This window comes from Anabas testudineus, chromosome 18 (assembly GCF_900324465.2).
Source record: "Anabas testudineus chromosome 18, fAnaTes1.2, whole genome shotgun sequence".
NCBI lineage: Eukaryota > Metazoa > Chordata > Actinopteri > Anabantiformes > Anabantidae > Anabas > Anabas testudineus.
In genome coordinates this window covers 6547879-6571994 of record NC_046627.1, presented here as the reverse complement: position 1 = coordinate 6571994, position 24116 = coordinate 6547879, and the positions used below count along the sequence as shown (strand labels likewise).

General features: G+C 40.6%; 1 protein-coding gene and 1 long non-coding RNA gene across 2 annotated transcripts in view; both read right to left on the bottom strand.

Annotated features, from left to right (window-relative positions):
- Positions 1-24116, bottom strand: part of LOC117153050 (NLR family CARD domain-containing protein 3-like) — a 68371-nt gene that overhangs the window by 27598 nt on the left and 16657 nt on the right. Inside the window, exon 6 of the mRNA XM_033326638.1 lies at positions 13812-15306. Within this exon, the coding sequence (XP_033182529.1) occupies positions 13812-15306 (1495 nt within the window). The remainder of the gene's footprint in view (positions 1-13811; positions 15307-24116) is intronic.
- Positions 15681-18602, bottom strand: LOC113155660. The gene is made up of 3 exons (XR_004463501.1): positions 18300-18602; positions 15902-15980; positions 15681-15720 (listed from the first exon to the last, which is right to left on the bottom strand). It is a non-coding gene; the product is annotated as an uncharacterized LOC113155660 (long non-coding RNA).

Here is a 24116-nt window from a genome sequence, read left to right as displayed (position 1 = left end):
TGAGTTTGCACTAATCATCTGTCCACATGTTCACTTGTCAGCTGCGTTCTCACTTATAGAATCAGAATCAGACCTGATGAAACTGCACTAGTTAAAGACAAACAGCTGCTGTTGTTTTGATTGTTTTTATTCTTATTTTTGTTTCACCTGCTACCAGACACATTAAGTCTATTTGTACCCAGTGCTCGTACCTGCATGTTCAATATGAATCAGTTCTTTAGCTGTTACTAATTATTAAACCTCCAAAGAGCATGATGAAGGGAAACCTCAGACTAAAACATGCCTAAAACTAAAACTGTGATTGGTCCTGATGAACTCTCTGCACCTGTCTGACTCACACCTGAGGAATGTGGTTTTCCAGCATCGCTCTGTCTCTTTATGATGAAGGTTTGGTTCAGAGATCAGCTGCAGGTGACAGGTGTTACCTGTGAGTACAGGTGATTTCCCAGAAACACTGAAACACTTCCTGGTCTGTGACACATGTAGAGACAGCAGAGGTGCAGAGAGAGCAGTGGGTCAGTCTTCACAGTTTGATACTGTAAAGATCAAAGTGTGTCTACACAGAAAATACTGTGTACTCATACTTTGCATTTATAGTACAGTTACTATCATTGAGTCTGTGAAGAAATCAGAGTTTACTACAGTGAAATCCTGAGATGATTTAGGTCTAAACTTCAAACCTGATGACTGAGATCAAGAGAACAGTTCAGAGCTGCAGGTATCAGAGGATCAGAGTTCTCTAAAGAACCAGTACAGTTGTTGATCCAGGTGAAGAACCAGACTCTGGAATCAGAGACTCTGCTGCTGACAGAGACGATCCATCACATGTGATCAGAGAGAAGAGCTGTGTGGACACTGAGAGCTGACAAGATGATTTCAGACGGAACAAACACAGGAAGCTTTGTCAAAACCAAACACACACCAAACATGTGTCCTCTATGACACTACACACACCCTCACACCAACACTGTAAAACACCCTAATGAGGACTGAAAGAAAACCTGAGGACAGACCCCCTCCCAGTGGTCCAGCACAAGAGAACAGGTGGATTCACACAGGTCCCAGTAAAAGTCCAGGGACAGCACAGCAGACATGAGGATTAGAACAGATAAGAACATTTAAACATGACAACAAAGCTCCACTGTTGGTTTATCCCACACAAACCAATGAACAGTGAACACAGCAGAACAGAGGGACACAGCTAAACAGCTCTGAACCTGGTCTCAGGAAACCAGGTGTCAGCACCACAGCTGTGCTAATGAACACTAATCTGAGTGGAGCAGGAACAAAGTCACTAAATGTAACGTGGAACTAAACAGCAGCATCTTCTCCTGACATCAGAAATAAAAAGAGCTCATTCTACACGTGGAGCTTTTCTAAAAGTGCCTGTAGACATTTAGAAAAACACGGTGCAGACCTCACATGTTGTTGTTAAAGAGGGAAACTGACGAGGACTGAACCTCAAACCTCCTGTCACCTAGAAAACAGTCACATTCAAACCAGGTCTCAGTAAATCCTGGACGTTTCTCTGTGATGGACGTCACAGACGATGATCTCAGAAACTTCAAGTCCCACTGAATCTAAGCTCTAATCTAAACCTGCGTTCAGACTGGACTCAGACACTGAGGTTTGAAAGTCGACCACCTGAACTGTTGATGTGTTGATCATCAGCCAAACTACAGGAACTAACTTCCTGTAGTTCCTACAACACCTGGACTGATGGAGAAATAATCTGAGGATTTACTGCCCTCCAGTGGTCACACTGACTCACTACAACACTACATCACACTGAGATTCACACTGATCATCAGGATCAATATGTACTGATCAGTATTGATGTTCAGATGGGAGAACATTTGTGTTGGGACTCGGAAAACAGCTGCTTCACACATGTGGAGAGAAAAACAGCTGGAAGAAGCTGATGCTGAATTTTATTACAGCAAATTCAAATGTTCAATATGACACGTCAGCATCCTCCAAGTGTTGGAGGGATTGTAGAGAAACTTCTTCTTACACAAGTTTTCATTCAGCTAAAAGGAGAGTTTCATTATTTTCCATGTTTTGTGAATGAAGTCTGGTTCATTTCACAGCTCTGAGGTCAGAAAAGAACAAAACAAGTCAGAAAACCTCATGTTTCTGTGTCTTTGTTCTCAGTTCAGAACTCCATTTAAAAAACACCTAAAATAAGAAGAGGACAGATGAGTTTTCAGTAAAACATCGTCCTCTTCTCTGACTTTAAACTCTTCATTTGACATGTTTGAGGTGAGATGATGTGTGAACAGATGCAGATGATTAGAAACGGGAAATGTACAGAGAACAAGTGATTTCCAGAAAACTGCTGACTCAGGTCTGAAAGCTCTGTTCTGTTCTGTGCTTCATGTATTTAAACTAAACTAAATCCACAGTCAGGGCTGAGGGGAACAGACTCATTATTCTGTGGGAATATGTCCTGAAGATGAAGAGACAACAAATCAAACATGTTGAGTGTGTGACGCCCCTGTCTAGAGGGTAGGAGCTCAACCTACGAGGGAAGAAAAGGCTGTTTCCTCCCTGGTCCACAAACCAAAGTCTTACCACCAAGTCTGGAACCAAGTCGACAATTTATTCCTGGATAGATACTAGATAAGTACAGCAGGTTACTGAGAAATGACCTCATATTGGTGTTTTCATAGGTTTGTAGCTACCTTTAAGAACACCATTTCCCATGAGCCCTAGCTGTTTGTGGATTAAATGTCACAGCTCATCAGAAGGGGCCGTCATGATGTTTTAACAAGAAGACAGAATTCAATTCAGTTAAACTGAACTGTATATAGCACCAAATCACAGGAGAACTCATCTCAAGGTACTTTACAGTGTACGACACTTTACAAAATACAACAATCAACTATAGAGAATGATAGAAAAACCCAACAATCCCATCTGAGCAGAACCAGGAGACAGTGGAGAGGAACAACTCCCTTTAACTGAAGAAACGTTCAGCACAACCAGCCTCAGGGTGGGCGGCCATCTGTGTAGGATTAAAGGCAGTTTCCCCACAAACCTGCAGAGTGGGACTTGAACTTTGGCCTCTCATCAGTTTAAATCATGGAGTTAACATTAGTTATTGACGTCTCGTCTGAGCCACGATTTGATATTTGAACCAACAACAGCGACGATCAGCAGTGAAGCTGCTGTTCAGATGTTTTCTACACTGAGTTCTGTTAACAACACAGATCATTTGGCTGCTTGGTGGAAACATACAACTACAGTTTGGTAATTCTGGTTTGTGAGCTCCACCTGCAAAACGTCTGATCTGTAGAAAGGCTGACCTGTATTGTTGCCTCTGCAATAGACTCTCACTGGCCACCGAGTGCACGTGTTCACCTTCAGACAGCAGGATCAGTAAACAGTGCTCATTAACCAGCTCTTATTGTTGGTCAGAAGATGCTGCTCAGGCCAGCTGAGAGAGGTTCTAGGCTACCTGTGACCATGATGGGATGAAGGTGTTGCTGTGGTTGTGGCTGTAGCCTGTGTTAGTAGGACCCAAGTAAGGAGTGAGATAAAGTAAAAGGTTTATTTAAACCAAAGACAGTGAAGGTAAAATCCCTGTAAAAGAGGGCGAGAAAGGAAACAGTCCAAGTTCAGAATGAGGCAGAGTCAAACAGATATGTGTTAGAATAATAATATTAATAATAAGAATAATACAAAAGAAAAAGATGAACTTTTACAATAGTCTAAAATAATCATTTGGACAAAGGAATGCAGAAAATGAAGCAGACCAACAATTTCTAACAACCAGAGATTTCACTTGTTCTTCAGATAGAATCAAAACATGTTTTATTGATATAAACTGGGAAAAAAGTATTTCTGTAAAATCTGTAACTCTGCTTTTTGTCTTTTATGTACGACCACAAGAGCTAACAGAGACGCCTGGAGACGACGCCAGTCTTTGGTGTGTGGATCCCCTCACTGGTGGTGTGGAGCAGACCAGACCTGAAGCCTGATCACTGTGTCTACTTTCACCGAGACCACTCACAAGAAAACTACCAGCATCCGTCTTATTGTGGCCGAGTGAAGCTGAGAGATCCAGAGATGAAGGATGGAGAAGTGTCTTTGATTCTGCAGAGTGTCAACATCAGCCATGCTGGAACATATGGATGTCGAATTGGAGGGGGACAAGGAGAGGTGACCCTGAACTCATCAACACTGTGAACCTGAAGGTTGAAGACTCCGCTGAGTTTGTGGAGTTCAGTGTGTTTGTCTCTGGAACAGCAGTGAAGCTGCTTGGTGAACGTGAGGCTGTCCTATAACAGCAGAAAGCCTGTGTGGACGTTCCTCTGGTTAATGCTGCAGCTCAAACAAGCACAGTGGACGTTTGTGAAGTTCTGTGTAGCAGGAGAAGCTGGTGGAGCACTTTCTAAACACAAACTTAAACCACACGCAGTCGACTCTGTCTTCCTCCATAAAACCAGAAAGAATCTCTGTGTTTCCATCACGCCACTGTACAAAGTGGTTCTGCTGTGTTTCATGTAGAGACAGTCTCCATCTAGTGTTCAATGCAGAGTAGTACACTCAGAATGACACAGGACAATGTTCAACAATATTCACAACAGAGTTGTTTCCATTTGAAAGACAGAATAGTAAATGTAAAGCTAACAGCTGAAGCTGAAATGTGACGTACTGATGTTGAATTTACAACAGGCACTAGTGGGCGTATAGACTTACTTTAAAGTTGGCGTTACACATATGAGAAGCTGACTGAGTGAACCAAAGTGAGACAGAGACAGCTCTGTGTGGGTGGAATAGAAATCATTATGTATTCAAAGACATTTCAATACATATGATTAAAGTTACATTACAGTAAAAATAACTTTCACCGACTCATTTACAGCTTGGTTCTGTTATTTTCTCCAACTTCAAGTTTCAAATATGAACTTTCTCTTTACAGATTTATCTTTCAAATGGACAAAACATACCATCTATTTCCAGATTCTATCTAACCCACAGTCACCCTGAAGAAATACCTGTCTTGTGTGTCCACTGATAATTGTCCACTGATAATGAACAAAATGACCAAATATTGATGATTTCAGGTTCTTCAATGGGAAAATTTGCTGCTTTTTTACAATAATAACTTTGATATTTGGGAGGTTTTTGGATTTGTAGTTGGATGAAGCAAAACATTATGAGAAGCTGTCTGATTTAACATATTGTACCTTTAAATCTGTGTCCTGGACTGATTTTTATTGATGAATGAATCAATGATGAGGATGAATGAAACATCACAGATCAGATGTTGGTGTTGATGAGACTTTGTAGAAAACAGCTGGAATGAGTGATGGGGTCAAAGTGCAGTAGATGATGTGACAGCTGATCCTCACAGCTGCTTTCTGCTCTGCAGGTCACACAACAACAAACATGGTGAACGGAGGAGACGAGGACGGAAACGGACGAGGACGTGTTGGGCTGAGAGTGGACTTGGTGGTTGCTGCTTTGGTTCTTATCGTCTTTGTGATGTTCGTCATGAAGAAGATACAGAAACAACAGTTCTGCTGCTGATGGAGCAAGTGACCAACAGCAGCTCTGAAACTAAAGTCCGACCTGTTTTGAACCTGACTGTAACTCAGAGAGCTTCACAGTCTGTCAGTCAGTGTGTTTACATGGACTCAAGTCACCTGGTCACTGGAAATCTGAGTCTACGTGCAGCTAAAGAGTAATCTGATTACTCCTCCGCCCTGGGCTGATGTTGGAAGCGTGGTTCACAGATTTTATCTGTATGGAGACAGAAAAGATGCTTTCTACCACAAACATGTGTCTGTGACTGACAGCGCTGTGAGACAGACACAGACAAACACAGAGCTCATTTTTACAGCACAAACTGTCTGAATGAAAGAAACACACAGTGAAAAGTGACTTATTTAGACGTCTACGGGGAACTTTGTGTTGGTTTCAGTTTGAGTTGGACTTGATTTAGAAACGAGGCAGCACCATCTCTCAGCAGCCCACAAACCAAAGTCCCATTGAAAAGTGTCTGCTGTCATTAACATGATGAAAACAGCAGCAGAAGTCAAATCTGTATCAGCAGATACTCAGTATTTTAGGAATGGGGCCGAAATATTTAATGGGAGCTTCATAAGTTTACGCTGAATTGTCTTCTATCTCATTCTGATCCAAACAAACATGTGATGTAGTTTGACTTTAAAGAAGCAGTTCTACGTTTGGGAAACATCCAGAAGAATAAATCCACTGAGCAGCCTCTAAAGATTTACTAGTAAATGTGTTGGATCATCAGATTCACACATTTCATTTGTCTTTCCACGTTCTCCTCTCATTCTTAAATGACATGAAGTTTGTTTCCCACAATGTTCAACAACTGGTTTCTACCAAACGTACCTGACTTCACTTCACTCACTCGGTGTCTGTGTGGTAGATGGAAATTCTCATAGAGGTAATAGATAATAAACCTAAAACAATTGTTAAAATGTGAATAAGTTTGGATTAAGAGGATAGTGTAGAGGATTCAGAATTTATTCCTTTGAAATAATAGAAATATGTTAAGATTAGAAACAGTGTAAATGCTCCATACAGAAACCCAGTTTGTTGTGTAGAGAACAGTAGTATAGTCTGTGATAAAACAGGGAATTCTCTGAATGTGTTCAGTAAAGTTCACCTGTAATGAATTAGTTGTGTCTGTTAATGTCCAGTAGGAGAGTTCTCACCGCGGTAGCTTCATTCTTCATAAAGATGTCATAGACTGAAGTCTGTGGGAGACATCTTTAGTGATTTTCTCCATTTTCAGGTCTTTAAAACCTTCCTAAGTTTTGAATGTGTGACCAGTAAGACAGTAAATGCTGATTTAAGTTTGTTTTATAATGTTAGTAACTGTTCTAATAACTGTGTTCACAACATAGTCTGTTTATGTAGTGAAGGAATTAGCATTAAGCTAGCAAGTGTGGTACGATGTATGTTCAGTGTAACAACAAGTGAAAACGAGCTGTGTTGATTAATGTCAGTGGAAAACGTTTTGGATAACCCATAAAGAACATCTGCAAATATAGAAAGTATAAGAGATGGAGTCTGTGGCATATTTGGATTTATTGTAAGTTAGTACAAATGTAAATCAGAGTGTGCAGAGATGTTAGCGCCCAGGTTATAGTCAGTGTCAACATGCATGGTTAGCTCTACACGTGGTTTGAATAGTGAAATTCAAAATGTCATGTGTTTATTAAAACATGTTAATGTTACTGTTACTGTTTGTATTCTGACAGTGGTCAAGAAAAAATGTTGTTTATAATTAGTTTGAAGCAGTTAGATCTGTCAGGATGGAGGGAAACTAACAGAATAATGAAGACATGAGCTAATGTGATATTCTGTGTATTTCTTTTTGTTTGTTACTGTAAAAAAGAATAATGAGAGTCACTGGACTGATCATATGAACATTTTGTGTCTAAAGAACATGTAAAGAATTGTAGGAACTGAGACAGATGAACTGTGACTGAAGTAGAACGTAATGTTAATAGACACATGTTGTTGAACATGGTTGCTTCTATGTTCGTTATATTTTTTGAAATGATTCTTCATAAAGATGTCATAGAGTGAAGTCCGTGTGAAGCATCTTTATTGATTTTCTCCCTTTCAGGGTGTAACACAACCACAACTGCCAGTTGAAAACTACTGAATGTTTTTTTAGTGTTGGACCATCTATCATGTGTCTCATTTCTTTTCTGTCCTCACCACAGTGGTGTTGTCTGAAATATGATGATGAAATTTATCCTTAAGTGATTCAAGAAGTGAATAAAACTCATGTCCAAGTTAAATATTTGCACTAGACTGGCATCAAGCGTTTATGTTGCAAAATGTGTGATATTGTGTTTGTCCATTAATCTATGAAAAGAGGAATTGAACATTTCTTTTCCCTCGTCCATTTGAAGGTTTTCAGTCACTCCTCTTTCCTCCAGTATCGAGGTAAATTCTCTGGTCACTTCGGCCCCCTTCTATTGTTGATTTTGATATCTATTATTGACATATGCAATTTTAAAAAATCTATCCATTACGTTCAACAGAAACCGACAACCACCATTTCACTAAGGTCTGCATATGGCACAAGTGGATTTAACCAGTCATTGTTCAAATTAGGATGAAAAGTGTCTGATAGCTGCAAACCCACAGCATTTTCCCAAAGAGCTGTAACTTTACGTACAACAATATAAATTCAGACAGTTTGCAACAAACATGTGATACAGTTCTCCATGTTTTCAGTCTGGGATGGTCCAGCAGGTCAGAGCTTCTTTCAAAAGATGCTCTCTCTTGGTCGGTCCTGACTCTGCCTTATTATTTACGTTAAATATTTTATCACTGTTCTTCTTGTCACAGAAAAGAGAAAACCACAAACTAAACAGAGGAAGAAGGTGGGCTTTACTCACTGTGACTCACAGAATCACAGAGACGTTGACAATGGAGGAAACACATCTTCAACGTCTGATCTGTAAGTAAAAACCTTTGTGTCTTTTCTTTACAGTGGTCTTGATGATGGCTTGGAGGCTCAGTTTATCTTTCTACATCAATGTCCATGACGACCTAAATGGTAAACAGATTCCCAAAGATGGTTTGGTCAGATCTTTATTGTATATCAACACAGGAAGTCATTGGTGTTATTTTGTGGTCAGATCTCCCTCCATATTTATCTGAAAAGAACATTTTTCTCAAAAAAAGTAACAATATAATGTATAATCATATGTTTAGCAAAATTTAAATAGTCCACTTTGTTTAATACTATCACTCATTAACACACCAACTTGAAAAACAAGAGAAAAACCAAAATTCTGATATTTGGAAATTGCAATACAAACTCACAGATGCATATACAAATAGACAGAGTTGACATTGGAAAATGTTTAGGACGATACATTTCTTGGGGTAATAATAGACGACAGAATCACGTGGAAATCACAAATCAAAAAAGTACAAAGTAAAGTATTAATATCCAGCCTCAGTGAGCTCCTGCCCTGACCTTCTTCAGAGTTTCAGAACTGTTTCCTGTGAAAACTGGGTCAGAAACTGAAAATATTAAACACTGCAAGAAGTAGAGCTGAAACTCTGAAAGGACACAGTTGTAGGTTTGTGAAACACATCTCAGAACTTTGAAGAAACACATTTGTAACACTGAAAAGAAGAAAGCATTTTTTCCACATGTTCAAATCTTATTTTCAGGTATTTTCATCTTATTTTGTAATTTTCAAACATTCAGCTGCTAGTGTCAGTGTTGTCAGAAGTGATACTGTCTCATCTCAACACATGAGCACAATCCAAACTACAGTCAGATCATCAAACTACAGTTAGTCCATGGGACAGGTTCTGTTAGGTAGATATCTAGAACTTTACTTACTAACAACCACACATTCATGTTTCTGATGGTTCACTCTCAGAGCTTCTTTAACACCAACACAAAAACTCTTCTTCCACTTGGACACTTTGGATTTTGCTCCAAATGTTCAACTGAAACTTTTCCATCACAGAGACCAAGAACAAAGTTGAAGTGAATAAAGCTCAATTTGAGCTCAGTGTGTTGGTTCAATACAGCAGCCTGAAGGAACACACTGATGTCCTGCTGCAGGATACTAACATATGATTTTATTTTGAAAGGGACAACCTCAGGTTCTGGTTCAGCAGCTGCAGGAGTCATGTTTGATCAGGTCAGACACACAGATGTGTTTCCAGATGTGTGTTGATGCTGTAGATGAACCAGCAGCACTTACAGATACAGTCCACAACAACAGTGAGTCCACTCCTGGTCAGTATCACTAAAATGTCAAGTCACTTCAAATCGTCACCATTTCAGGAGATCTGACTTTAGTTGGACTCATTTAACTCCAAATAAAGATGATTGGAGAACAAAAGTCAGGAAACTTTCCTTCATGAAATTCATGGATGTGTTTGACTTGAATCTTTGGTCTTGTTGGGTCATTTGTGCTGACGTCACTATGAACAGCAGCACTGATGTCTAATAAGGTCAGTGGATCAAAAAGAGAAAGAGAGAAAAGACAGAACAAGACTTCAGAACAAGTCCTCAACATCTGGATCCTGGAATAATCAGAGCTTCATCTTTAAAGGACTGGAAGAGGAACAAGTTTACGAGGAATCGTTTAGAACTGGTTCAAGAAGAAACTGATTGAATCCATGAATCTGAAAATGTGTGTGTGAGTGAAAGAGACAGACATGTACAGACTGAACTATCTGTTCAACAGAGACGACGTTTCTCTGACAGGACGACACTCTCAGTACTACACTGAACACAGAGACAACGAGGAGTCTGGAAGCCAAAGTCCAAACGCAGGATAAAGAGGTTCAGTGAATGTGGTGTTGAAGGTGTGGAGGTGGATCAGTTTTTCAGAGGATACACTGTAGAAGGACAGAGTCCCAGCAGGACAGTCCACATACACTGATACTCTATGAGAGACAGAAGAGGAGATGGATGTTACTCTGTTATTGTGAAAGACATCAGAACCAGGATCAGAGCATCTCAGACTCCAGGACTGATCGTTCCATCCAAACCCACAGTCTTTACTGTCTCCTTTCCTTCTGATTCTTCTGTAACTCACTGATATAGAAACCCCTCTGCTCCACTCGACCTCCCAGTAACAGCGACCAGTCAGACCATTACTACAAAGCAGCTGATACCAGTCAAATCTGTCTGGATGATCAGGATATGACTGATCCTCCTTCACATGTGTCACCTTCCTGTTGTTGTCAGACAGTCGTAGTTTTCTGTTCACTGTGTTTGTGTCGATGGTGAGTTGACAGAAATCTGATGGAGAGAACAAGACACAATCCAGCTGCAGTTATTAATCTATCATCAGTTTGATGAGGACTCGTGACATCAGGGATTTGAATGAGTGATGTTGACAGTTTGAAGATGGTTGAATGTTGCTGCTTTGTTTTCATCAGTCTCATTAAAAACACACTTACACTTCCTCAGACCTGGTCTCAACCATCGGACTCCACCAGGCTCCACTCTGAAAGGAGGAGGGGGGTCAGAGCAGCACATTCTCTTTCAGCATGCACACATGGACATTACATGGCTCTCATACACACAGTGTGTTCTGGTTCTGTTCTAATGGAGGCTTGTATGTAGGGATGGACATTCAGCAAACAACTAAGGAATTGGAGTCCTTATCTTGGAATTCTACGGAACAGGGAGGTGACATGGAGGAAAGATTTCAATTCTCTAGTTCACAGCAGTTTTGGTGTCAGACACCTGCTTTCAGTCTCACTCTGTCACCAGACAAACTAATGTGACACCACAGGAAGCAGGAAACTGGAGAGCAAAGTCCAAGAGGATCAACTCCACATACATGGACTCTGTGTGTGTGTGTGTTTTCCTCTCTCTAATGTCTGTGGACTGATCTCAGCTGAGCTTCACACGTTGTTCTGTGTTCAGAGGAAGTCTAGTTCACCTCCAGCTACTGGATATTGATCATTACACACAGACTTTGTGGCTTCATCTGATTTGGTGTCAGATTTGTTGGAGCAGCCAGAGACAGAAAGTGAAAACAGGAGTTTGAGGAGAAAAACATTCAATCACAAACTAATTCTTCAACTGGGAACAACAAGGAGTTTTTCCTCTTTGACAGATTGTAATGATGAAATGAACATGTTCTAGTTCTGATTTACTGTCTCCTATATATGACACAAGATCTCATCATGACAAGATCAGGATCTCAGGAAGGTGAAGATGCTTCAATCATCACTATTTGAGGAGACAGAAACATGATGCTCTGACCTGATTCAATCCTCTGATATTAATTCATTGTCATTCTGTGGATAAAAACTCTTCCTATAAGGTCGATGAATTTCCTGCTCATTTCACAGAATCTAATGTAACACCCGATTTGAAGTCAGAATTACAGGAGCTCCCCTCTTTTCTTTGTTGAATGTAAAGTGCTTCAGTGAAGATTTATCATCAGCTGTGAGGAAATGTTTCTAGCACAAAACTACTTTCTGCTGCAGTGTTCAGCAACATGACTCCACAGTGAGACACAAACTGATGCTGACACATAAAACAAACGCACCTCTTTGCCATGAAAGGAAGAAATCCTTTCATGGCAAAGAGGTGCGTTTGTTTTATCCATCTAAACAAACAGAGTCACTACCTAGTGGAGCAACCAGGTACCACAGAGGAATACAGGACATTTAGTGACAGTTACAGCTCACATGCTCAACTATCAATTAATCAATGAATATAAATTTTAATAGATTAAATTACTAACATGAATTAATGATTTATCATTAACATCCCTACTTCCTCCTCCATCAGACATTGTCTGTGGCTGCAGCAGGCCTCTCCATACCTGAGAGTGTCCAGTGTCCAGTGTGGATCCTCCAGTCCAGCAGACAGCAGCTTCACTCCTGCGTCTCCTGGATGATTGTAGCTAAGGTCCAAGTCTCTCAGACAAGAGGGGTTGGAGCTCAGAGCTGAGGCCAGAGAAGCACAGCCTTCCTCTGTGATCAGACAGCCTGACAGTCTGCAGACACACAAAACAATACACAGGAGACTTGGTGGTGGTGTTTATGTACACACTAACATCACATACTACAACATGAGTTTAAGAAGGATCCGGTCACATATGACTAATTTATGCAAAAAATCAGACAATTCCAAACAGTGACCTAAGTATTTTTGCAACTCGCGTAACTTTAAGAACTACATGAATAAGACAATGAAAAATCCCCATGGAGACAAAAAAGCATAAAATTATACTAAAGTTAATGAATCCTAACCTGAGATTTTCCAGTTTACAGTGTGGATTCTTCAGTCCAGCAGACAGAAGTTTCATTCCTGAATCCTGCAGGTTGTTGTTACTCAGGTCCAGTTCTCTCAGACTAGAGGACTGGGAGCTGAGAACTGAGGACAGAGCTTCACAGCTTCTCTCTGAGAGGTTACAGCCACTCAGTCTGAAAAACAGTGATGTACAAGATGACAACAATTGTGTCAAACTCTAAACACCTTTAATGTTGACTCAGAACTAAAAGGATAAAACACGTCAAAATAACATCAGACAGGAAGGTATAGTTATTTTACACACTGTACAAATACTGATGAGAAACTTCTGCAACTTAATATTCGTGACATTAGAAAGTTTAAACTGTCTGGGTCTCTCTTTTGGACTTTTTAACTATCTCCAGTTGTTTAAAACAGAAACTTGACCTGACCTGAGAGTTTCCAGTTTACAGTGTTGATTCTCCAGTCCAGCAGACAAAAGCTTCATCCCTGAATCCTGCAGGTTGTTGTTACTCAGGTCCAGTTCTCTCAGGCTAGAGGACTGGGAGCTGAGAACTGAGGACAGAGCTTCACAGCTTCTCTCTGAGAGGTTACAGCCCCTCAGTCTGAAAAACAGTGATGTATAACATGACAACATTTATGTTAATAAATATTAAAATACGTTGTCATACAAGAAAACAAGTAATAAGTTCTGTTCTGTTCTTGAAATACAGTAGCTGTGGATTCAATGATGAATAAATTCCACTATCTTTACACTTACACAACTTTCTTGGAGACTTTGACGACTCCCAGCACAAACAGAAGATCCTGCTCTGAAAAGTATGAAGAGTATTTAAATGGATCAAACACGTCCAGATCGTTTCCTGATGACACCAACACGAAGAGCAGAGCTGACCACTGAGCAGGAGACAGTTTATATCTGGAGAGACTTCCTGAATCCAGGTACTGTTGGATCTCCTCCACTAGAGAATGATAGTTCAGTTCATTCAGACAGTGGAACAGGTTGATGCTTTTCTCTGCTGAGGGAGTCTCTTTGATCTTCATCTTGATGTACTCAGTTGTTTCCTGATTGGTCTGTGATCTACTTCCTCTCTTTGTCTGCAGACCTCGTAGGAGATTCTGATTTGTCTGCAGTGAAAGACCGAGGAGAAAGCGGAGAAACAAGTCCAGGTGTCCATTTGGACTCTGTACGGCCTTGTCCACAGCACTCTGGTGGAGAAGTTTTAGATCATGTCCAAACAGTTCGGACCACAGAGAAGTTGACTGTTCTTCAGACAGCAAATTGACTCCAGAGTTGATGAAGGTCAAATGGACATGAAGAGCAGCCAGAAACTCCTGAACACTCAGATGGATGAAGCAGAACACCTTGTCCTGGTACAGTCCTCTCTCCTCTTTAAAGATCTGTGTGAACACTCCTGAGTACACTGAGGCTGCTCTGATATCGATGCCACACTCTGTCAGGTCTGATTCATAGAAGATCAGGTTTCCTTTCTGCAGCTGCTCAAAAGCCAGTTTTCCCAGAGACTCAATCATCTTCCTGCTCTCTGGACTCCAGTGTGGATCTGTCTCAGCTCCTCCATCATACTTGATGTTTTTCACTTTAGACTGAACCACCAGGAAGTGGATGTACATCTCAGTCAGGGTCTTGGGCAGCTCTCCTCCCTCTCTGGTTTTCAACACATCCTCCAGAACTGTAGCAGTGATCCAGCAGAAGACTGGGATGTGACACATGATGTGGAGGCTTCGTGATGTCTTGATGTGGGAGATGATTCTTCTGGCCTGCTCCTCATCTCTGAACCTCTTCCTGAAGTACTCCTCCTTCTGTGGGTCAGTGAACCCTCTGACCTCTGTCACCATGTCAACACAATCGGGAGGGATCTGATTGGCTGCTGCAGGTCGTGTGGTTATCCAGAGACGAGCAGAGGGAAGCAGGTTCCCCCTGATCAGGTTTGTCAGCAGCACATCCACTGAGGTGGACTCTGTCACATCAGTCAGGATCTGATTGTTGTGGAAGTCCAGAGGAAGTCGACACTCATCCAGACCGTCCAAGATGAACACAACCTGGAACTCTTCAAACCTGCAGATTCCTGCTTCTTTGGTTTCAGTAAAGAAGTGATAAACAAGTTCCATCAAGCTGAACTTTTTCTCTTTCAGCACATTCAGCTCTCTGAAAGTCAGTGGAAATGTGAACTGTATGTCCTGGTTGGCTTTGTCTTCAGCCCAGTCCAGAGTGAACTTCTGTGTTAACACTGTTTTCCCAATGCCAGCCACTCCCTTTGTCATCACTGTTCTGATTGGTTCCTCTCTTCCAGGTGAGCCTTTAAAGATGTCTTCTTGTCTGATGGTTGTTTCTGGTCTGTCTGGTTTCCTGGATGCTGTTTCAATCTGTCTGACCTCATGTTCATCATTGACCTCTCCAGTCCCTCCCTCTGTGATGTAGAGCTCTGTGTAGATCTGGTTCAGAAGGGTTGGGTTTCCTGCTTTAGCAATCCCCTCAAACACACACTGGAACTTCTTTTTCAGTTTAGATTTAAGTTCACGCTGACAAACTGCAGCTGAAGTTCCTGAATGAAACCACAAAAACATGATCAATATAATTTCTAATGAAAACACAGTTTGACAGTTTCATGACCCTAAATGATTCACATTTCAACATATTAACACTCCACATCTTCAGCTCTCAGTAAACGTCTCATTTGTCCATGATGTTAAATGTTTAGAGAAATCCTCTTACTGCTCTGCAGACAGTCAGCCAGCTCCTCCTGCTTCATTCTCCTCAGGAAGTTCAGTGTGATCTTCAGAAATGCCTCTCTGCTGCTCCTCCTCTGCTCTTCATCCTCATCATCCAACACCTCCTCATCCTCCCTCTGACTCTCTAAGCATTGTGGGTAGTCTGGACTCAGAACCTTCTGGATCTTCTTCAGCTCGTTCTTCACAAAAGTGACAATGTTCTCCTCCAGCAGCTGGAACAGAATGAGAACATTTCATTTTACCTGGTAGAAGACAGTCTTCTACCAGGTCAGTCTGAAGACCTGCTGGTCTGAACAGAGCAGCATGGACTCTGTTAGGACCTGAATGGTTGTTTAGTTTTCAATCTGGGTTTTTTGTAGTTCATAGTCAAAGTGTAATTGAACATGTACAGACCAGAAATACAGAGTCCAGGTCTGGTCGATGCTAAAGGGCAGACTGATCCCTGTGAACCTCTGAGCTCTGCAGCTGAACTCTGAGGAGAAAATATTAATTTTCAGTAAAGTTTCAACCATATTTTCAGCCAAACTAGTGACGGTGAGGTTTGTTGTGGTGTCAGGTTTTGTGATATAATCAGGTGTGTCCACAGATCTGTCTTCCTGATTTCAAGAAGTCATTTGAGACCTGTTGATGATCAGGTGATTGACTGATTGATTGATTGTTGGTGCTAAAATAAATACAAGAACATTTGTTTTGTATTTATGTTTTCAAACTTTCTTCTATTTTTATCTGAACTCTGGTTGAACATTGATCTTATTTTCTCTCATTTGCAGACATTGATGTTCTTTACCTGATAATTTCTACACATTTTATTCACATTAATCTCAAACACAGAGGTTACATGTTGATAGATTTGATAAAAACTTCAAAGATTTGATAACATTCTGAAAAACTAATTAAAATATATATTATATATGTATATTAAAAAATAAATGTCAAGGAACAATTTTTTTTTTCCAACATTTTCCTTTTCTCACCATTGTAACAAAGACTGTTTTCACTAGTTTTCCACTGTAAACCTGTTTTTCATAAGGCAGCAGGCTCAAGAATAAGACCCATACTGGATCAGAGAACTGAACTAATGTTTCCAGATGTTTGAAACTCCTGAACATGGACACCTCAGTCCTTTACTGACAAATTAATGTCAGATTTCAGTTTTTCCTCACCACTGTCTTATGTCCTGTTTAGAGAACATTTTAGATCCTCTCTGATTATTTGATATGTTGTTTTCTAGGTGACTCCATTGACAGTGACCTGAAGTCTTTGTTTCTTTCTACATGCATAAGTAGGATATGTTTCTGTCTGTTAAACTGCAGCGTGTGGTTGGTGGACGACATGCTGTCATCTGCTGCTTGACAGAGGTCATTGGAGAGAATGGAGAGGAACTTCTTACCAGGTGACCTGGTAAAGTTTGACATTTGCTTTTGATTTTCTGATGATTGTTGATTCATTACTAATCATTTTACAGTTTCATTTATCTCTACTTACTCTACTTTTATTTCTAACTCAAACTTAATGTAAACAAGTGGAACGATTTGTAGATATCCTGTCAATAAACCCTGTAAATAAGATGAAGTCACTATGACAGTTTTCCTGGAAGTTTATGCTTTGCACAGCAGAGGACGCAGTCTGGCTGGTTCTTCTCGTGGTGAGGTCCTCGGGGGTCAAAACTGGTCATGCTCGAGAGGGCTGTGTTTGCTAAGAGATGATGAGTTTAAAATTGGAATATTTATTTATTTGTATATATTTTAGCCAAATATGCAAATTTATAGGTGTGGAGTGAGCTGATGTCACATCAGATATTCGTGTTTTGTGTTATTATTGTGGATGCCTGTGGAATGTAATTCCGCCTGTGCACCACTAAATTCGCCATGTGTGTGCAAGGTATGAAAGGAAATGCTTTTGTTGTGATTTTTTTTTTCCCCAGTTTATTTGACAATATTGTACATTTTGAACATATTCTATTCCTGAGTTACTGACTATGAGTGAGCACCACTCTGTTTACTGATATTGTAGATATCATATAAAAGTATTTGGTGTAATTTATCCCCGGCTTTATTAATTTTTCACTACACTTTCGGGAGCAAAGAAACTGTAAAACTATGTCGAGCAAGTGATGCACGCAAGATGTGTAGCTTTGATGTCTTTAAGATGTATCTGCAGAAAAAAAACGTTTAGTAGGTACATTTGCTGTTAATGTACCTACTTCCTGATCCACTGTCTGCTCTAAATCAACAAGATCAGGTTGATTCATAGATCTGTGAAACTGTTCAGAGAAATCATTTAAAGTCCAACATCACCATGACAGTCAGAACACAGAGGAACACAGAGAGGGAACTGGACACTGAAAGACTTGAACTGTGGAAGATCTCCACTGGATTTAAGAAAGTCCGACTGTTGAAGCCTCATATGAACCTTAGCTACACATTAGAATCCATTTGGAACAGACTGTGGATTTTGGCTCCATCACTTCCACTGAAAGGTCTTTAAGAAGAGATCTCTCTGTGTCCTGTATGAACAGTAGGAATGATCCCACATATTAAAACCTGGTTCAGTGATCCCATGGACACCTGACTGCTGTTTGAAGACTCACTTCAAGAAATGTGAACTGGTCCTTTAAGGTTAGATTGTATTTTATACTGGAGAGATTTTTATTCTGGTTCAACATCACTTGAGAGATGTTTTTACAGAGTAACTAAGCAGGTAGTTCAGTCCTAAAACAGACCATGAAGATTTGGACCAAGACTTGATTCCTGTTTTTTAGGAGAATCAGAAAATAAAGTTCAACTCTTACCTTCTATTTAGAGGTTGTTCGTCTTTAAAGACAATAGGTTTCTCCATAGACCGGTCACTCTTCATGGAGACCCAACTGGGTTCAGGAGAGTCTGGTCTCTGCTGCTGCATCCTGATACAAACCAACAAGTGACAAATGAAAAGTAGTTTGAAGCTGAAAACAGATGAACTGTGAGCAGACTGTCAGCAGCTGAAATGTTGGAAGCAGATAGAGAATCAGTAAGAAGACAGTGGATGAAGAACGTTCTCCTGTTCATCAACATGGAATCTGATGAAAGATGCTGTTTGATCTTAGTGGAGGAGTTGATTAATCAGTGGTTGGACCCTTTGTTCACTAAGACAGTTCATAGTTCATCATTAGTTCTTCTAAGATCTTACTGAGGAGCTGATTGGCAGATGTGACAGTGAGTGTGAATAATGATGGAGCAGTGATTAGAGGTGCTGAGCTCTGACATGGAGAAGAGTCATGGACAGTTAGAGATCCTCCTCTCACCTCTGAGCTTTGGTCTGGCTCTCATGGTCCCCACACAGAGTGGTTTTAGATGGAGGGACTCCCTCCTCTCTGTCCTCACACTGATCCATGCTGCTGAATCCACATCCACATCAGCTCACACACACTTTCTACCTTCATGTGGAGAGGAAACACAAATCATTGATGTGCAGTGAAAACTGAAATCCTCCTTTCCATCATTTCTCCTGGACAAAGATCAGCTGCTCCTCCACTGATTCAGGACTCAGTCATTTCTGTGAGTCCTGAACAGAAACACACATGAAAATCTTCTTTGGGAGACCACAGCAGCAGAGATGATCTCTCCACAACTCACCATCAACTTAGCAAAAGTACAAAGAGAAGTAAACCTACTGCACAGATTAGACTGATTTTAATGTGTATTACTGTGTAAACATCACTAATGTTGCAGCAGGTGAAGGTGAAGTTCACTTCATGTACTGGCAGGTGGTGAATGTGTACTAATACATCACAGATCAGCTGATCAGAGTTTCTATGAACAATCTGCAAAGTAGCTGTGAAATAAATGTAGTAAATTAAATAGTACAATATAATACAATACAGACAGAGAAAGTCGGAGCTGTTCTCCAGCGGCTGTCCGGCCGAGCTCAGACCGCATTTAGTGGCTCAGACAGCGGGAGAGCAGCGGCTCATCTCCGCCTCCTCCACAGGCTGATGGAGGCAGGAAAAGCTGCCTTCAGTCCTCAGTAAGTGGAGCTCCACAGTAACAACGACTCTGTGTTCAACTAGAGACCATCCACTAACTCTATGTTCATTAAAGACGGTTTGAAACGACACATTTTGCTGCGTCACGACGACAACAGAAAAAAAGTGAACCAGGAAGAGAGACGAGGTAGAACCACGGTCCTGGATCGGTACCGTAGTGAAACCTCCTATTAATGAACTTTAGTCTTCATTAGTTCAATGAACGGAACCAAAGAGAAAGAATCAAACAAAGCAAACTTACAGGAGATTCAGACAAAGTGGAGAAGAAGACGACTCTCCGAGAAAAGACTCTGACACAGGTGAGCTGTTACCTGGAATGACGTAGGACAGGTAGGAAGGAGGAAACAGGAGCAGATTTTCACAATAAGAGACAGACTGCTGTGTCCATGTTCCACTACTGACTGAAAGACTGAACTGGAACTAACAGATTAAAATTATTATTTAATTTATTTATTTTAGGTGGTAGGTTGTTCCACCATTGTTAAACCACAGAGCTGAAGAGTTTATCTTGAGATCTTTGAGGTGAGGGGACCACAGGACGTTGAGGGATTGTAGACCAGGATGAGGGAGTTCAGCTGGAGCTGTTGAGTTGACCACTTTGTAGACAGGAGTCAGGACTTTGAACCTGATGCAGCAGCTACAGGAAGCCAGTGCAGAGATCTGAAGAGTGCTCTGATGTTTCTGATGTTGAAAAGGGCAAATCTGCATCAGACAGAGGAGATGTGGTCGGTAAAGCTCAGTTGATCATCAATGATCACCCTCAGGTTTCTGGCAGACTTAGTGGGAACAATCACTGTGGACCCTATGTTGATGCTTTTCTCCTCGGAGCTGATTTTTGATCACAGCCCTGTTGTCTAAAAGAAAGAAGTCGGAGTATTGGAGCTTTTGACTGTGGAGAGATGATCACTAATGTGATGAAGCTGAAATCCTCGCTGCTTTATGCAGCTCAGTAGACAAACAGATAGAAACTCTGAACAGAGCTTTGTACATATTTGATGCTGCTGCAGAAACATTAGAGATAACACAGCAACATGTTCCTCATCTGCTGTACATTTAGTTCTTTTAGTTGTTTCAGTCTAAATGTTAGAACCATAATAAATTATATTATATAAAGCTGCGTTTGGTCATTTTCTGTCATAGGAAAGGTTTTAAACAAAAGAAAGAAACTGTTCAAGTCTCCAAACATTAGAACAAATAGTTTTTCTCAATAAAACACTATTTCTTTATTCTTCTTTATTCTATTTTCTTTATTTATAGCTCCAAGTCACACAAGTTCTCCCCATCTCAGAATGCAGGCCTACTTTCTATAAACACAGTTTAGTCTTCAACAAATGTCATTGAACATAACATACTGTGGAGCAAGAGGGGAGAAACCCTTCTACATAGACGAGATGTAGAAGATCCCACTTGGGCTTATTTTTTATTATTATTATCTTGAACCAGTTTGTTACAGGTGTCATTGAACACACCACACTGAAGACGGTCCAGAGGAAGTAAAGGAGAGAGCTGTCTGAGTGGATCAGGGAGAAATGATAGACGAGCTTCAAGTCCCTGTGACTCCAGGTGCAGATGGTACTACAACTACAGAAGTACTACTACAACCACTGATGGTTCATATCAAACACAGAGGCTGAACTGTCCCCTGACCAAAACTTCAGCACATGGTGTCATGTCTGTGATAGAAAGGGGGTCCTCCACTCAGAGTCCTGTTGGTCCTGATGGACCTTCATGGACCATCAGTGTCAAAGGATTCAGAGACACAGAAAAGTCTGATCTCTAAAAACCTTGTGTTCCACAGTTGAACAGAGGTTTCCTGTCTTATCAGTAGATTTACTCCAACTACGACTCAAAGCTACACAGAGTTTGACCAGTAGAGCTGCTGCTGTTGGTCCCAGAGCAGCGTAGAGGCCGATCCTTCCTCCACTCTCTGGTTGTAGACTCACAGTCGGTCTCTAAGGTTCAGGCTGATCAGGAGCTGCTGGAAAAAACACAGAACATTAATTCAACTCAGCAGTGACGTTGAGTTAACATCCAACTGTCCACCAGCTCCACACGGTCTTTAAAAGATGGATGCTGATAGGTTTTATCTGACTGTTTGTTCCTGTAGAAGAACACGTATTCTGGCTCCAGGTCAGGTCTGCTCCACTCTGCAGCTCTGATGGCGGCGCTGCTGGAAGTTTGACAAGGAAGAATGGCATTCAGTCCAAGACGAGCTGTGATGATCTGCTGACCTGAAAAAGAATCAAGAACAGAAAAGTTTGAAGCAGTAATGTTACACTTACAGATGACTCACCAGCAAACACACATTATCTCCAGGTTGTTTAATTTGAGTCAGTTTGTGGGCAGAGTTGTAGTTGAGTTCCAGGTCCCAGAGCTGGGTGGGGGGCTTCTGTATGCCAACCCAATGCTCTAGAACAGTTTTTTTTAAGTGCTGGTGTAAAATGGTAAAATCGATAAAGAAAAAAACACGATCCAAAAGAAGGTTTTGCTTTTTTGTCAGCTCCACTTGACTCATGACAAATCTATCTCAGTTAACCCTCCGGTCATGTTCGTCTCCTGCCCCTTACTTTAGTGTTCCCGGTCAAAATTGACCGGTCTGTTTTAACTGCTCTTAAATTAGCACCAAATTTTTACTCAACATTCTTTATACCTGAACAATGTCTCAAAGTAATGTTTAACATTAATTTATAGAATTAGACATAAAAAAAAACTGCAGTGAAAATACAAATAGGCACCGACAATGTATTACAAAATAAACATATAATGTTAAAAATAAATGAAAAACCAAAGAGCAAACTCAACAAACACGCTCATCAGGATGACATTTCTATTCTTCTTAGGAACATATGACACAAGAGTGTGTGTGTCAGTCAGTGAAAGTTAATTTTGATGAGAGTCCCTCTCTTCTTCTGGTCGATACCAGTGCAGGGGGAAGTTCGGGCTTGTTCTTCCTCACTGTCTCTACCATGGTGAGCTTTCTTTTCAGCAGCTCCTGACCAAGAGCATATGATGTAAAGAACTTCTCACATGTGATATTATGCCCCTGGAGACCGGTTGTCATGTCCGGCACAACACGCATGCCCTGGTTTTTTTTCGGTCCTTACAGTACTGGGTTTCCCCATGTATACCTGCATATTCCAGGCATAACTGCTCCTGGTGTTGCATGCTGCCCAGATCTTTATTCCATTTTTCCCTGGTTTGCTTGGACACCTTGAAGGAACAGTGACCTCTGAAAGGAACCAGGCACTCATCATGAAACTTTTGTAAAGACATAATATAGGTATAACCCAGCCGTTTCTAGGCTGTCTTTGTTCCAGCCCGGTTATGTCTCATAAGGCCTTGAGGCAATCAGATGTAAAACACAATATTTATGAGTGATCTTAATCGGTCTGATTTGACCCGAACACGACAGGAGGGTTAAAGAGCTTTACAGTAAACCCTGAACTCTGGGTTACTGGGTTCATTATTCCTTTGATGAGAACTGAGTTTTCAGTTCCAGAAAGTGGATCAGAGTCTGTTCGGTCAATTCAGTGTTTGTTTACTTTTGGTTTATGAAGGAAAATGATAAAGAGCAGAGCCACAATTTTAAAGCAGTGACTCTAGAAAAGTAAGTTATTAAAGCAGATTACCAGCAGCAGTGAAAAAGCCTGAGTTTTATCTTGGGTTGTTCTAATGGATACTGTTTAGTAATAATTTATTCAGTTAAATTAAAACATACACACCATTTATTTGTAGACCTGATTTCAACGTATAAGCCAACTCTCTAATTTTGATGAATTCCAGATTAAAAGTCAGAATCATTTCACACATTGACATGTTTTAATATATATAGAGATGAATAGTCTATAATGTTTAGTTACTAAAACACAGTTGTAAAACAAGTTAAGATGTCAGTTATAGTGTGTGTAACATTTTCAACAAGACAACAACTGCTCTGACATTTTAATTTAATGACAATCTCAGTTTTACAGGAAAGTGACAAGAACAATGTTCACAGTGTTTCTCTCAGCTAAATAAAGACACACGTCAAGGGCAAACAAATAAGATTCAAGAAAGGCTGTAAAACAGGCTGGTTTGCCAGTTGAACGTTGACAGGTAATTAATCAGGGCAAGTAGAGACTTGACAGATGTTCTAATAAAGCTAACTGGAAATCAACAAGCTCAGACCTGTTGATAGTTGATTTTCTGAAACATGTTGAGTAAAATGTTTCATGCATTCAGTTGTTTTTTTAAGCTGAACTCACCTACAACAGTATTTTAAACATGATGTTAAACAGTGGACAGAGTCTGTACTGATCTGAGGATGAATCCACCGTGTAGGAGGTTTAATATGAGAACAGATCAACGTCTCTAAACAGATCAATGATCTGTTTCTACTAGAACAGTAAAGAAGTAACAACCTGCTCTGAGCTGCAGAACAAAACGTTCACAGCATCAAGTAAAGGAGAAACTGACACAGTTAAAATGAGCTCTGTTTGTGGAGCTGAACAGTCAGAGTTCACCTAATAAACTTAAACTAAAAACGACTTACTGCATGAAAACACCGTGATGTAAACATATGTTTTAACATATGTTTCAACTGAA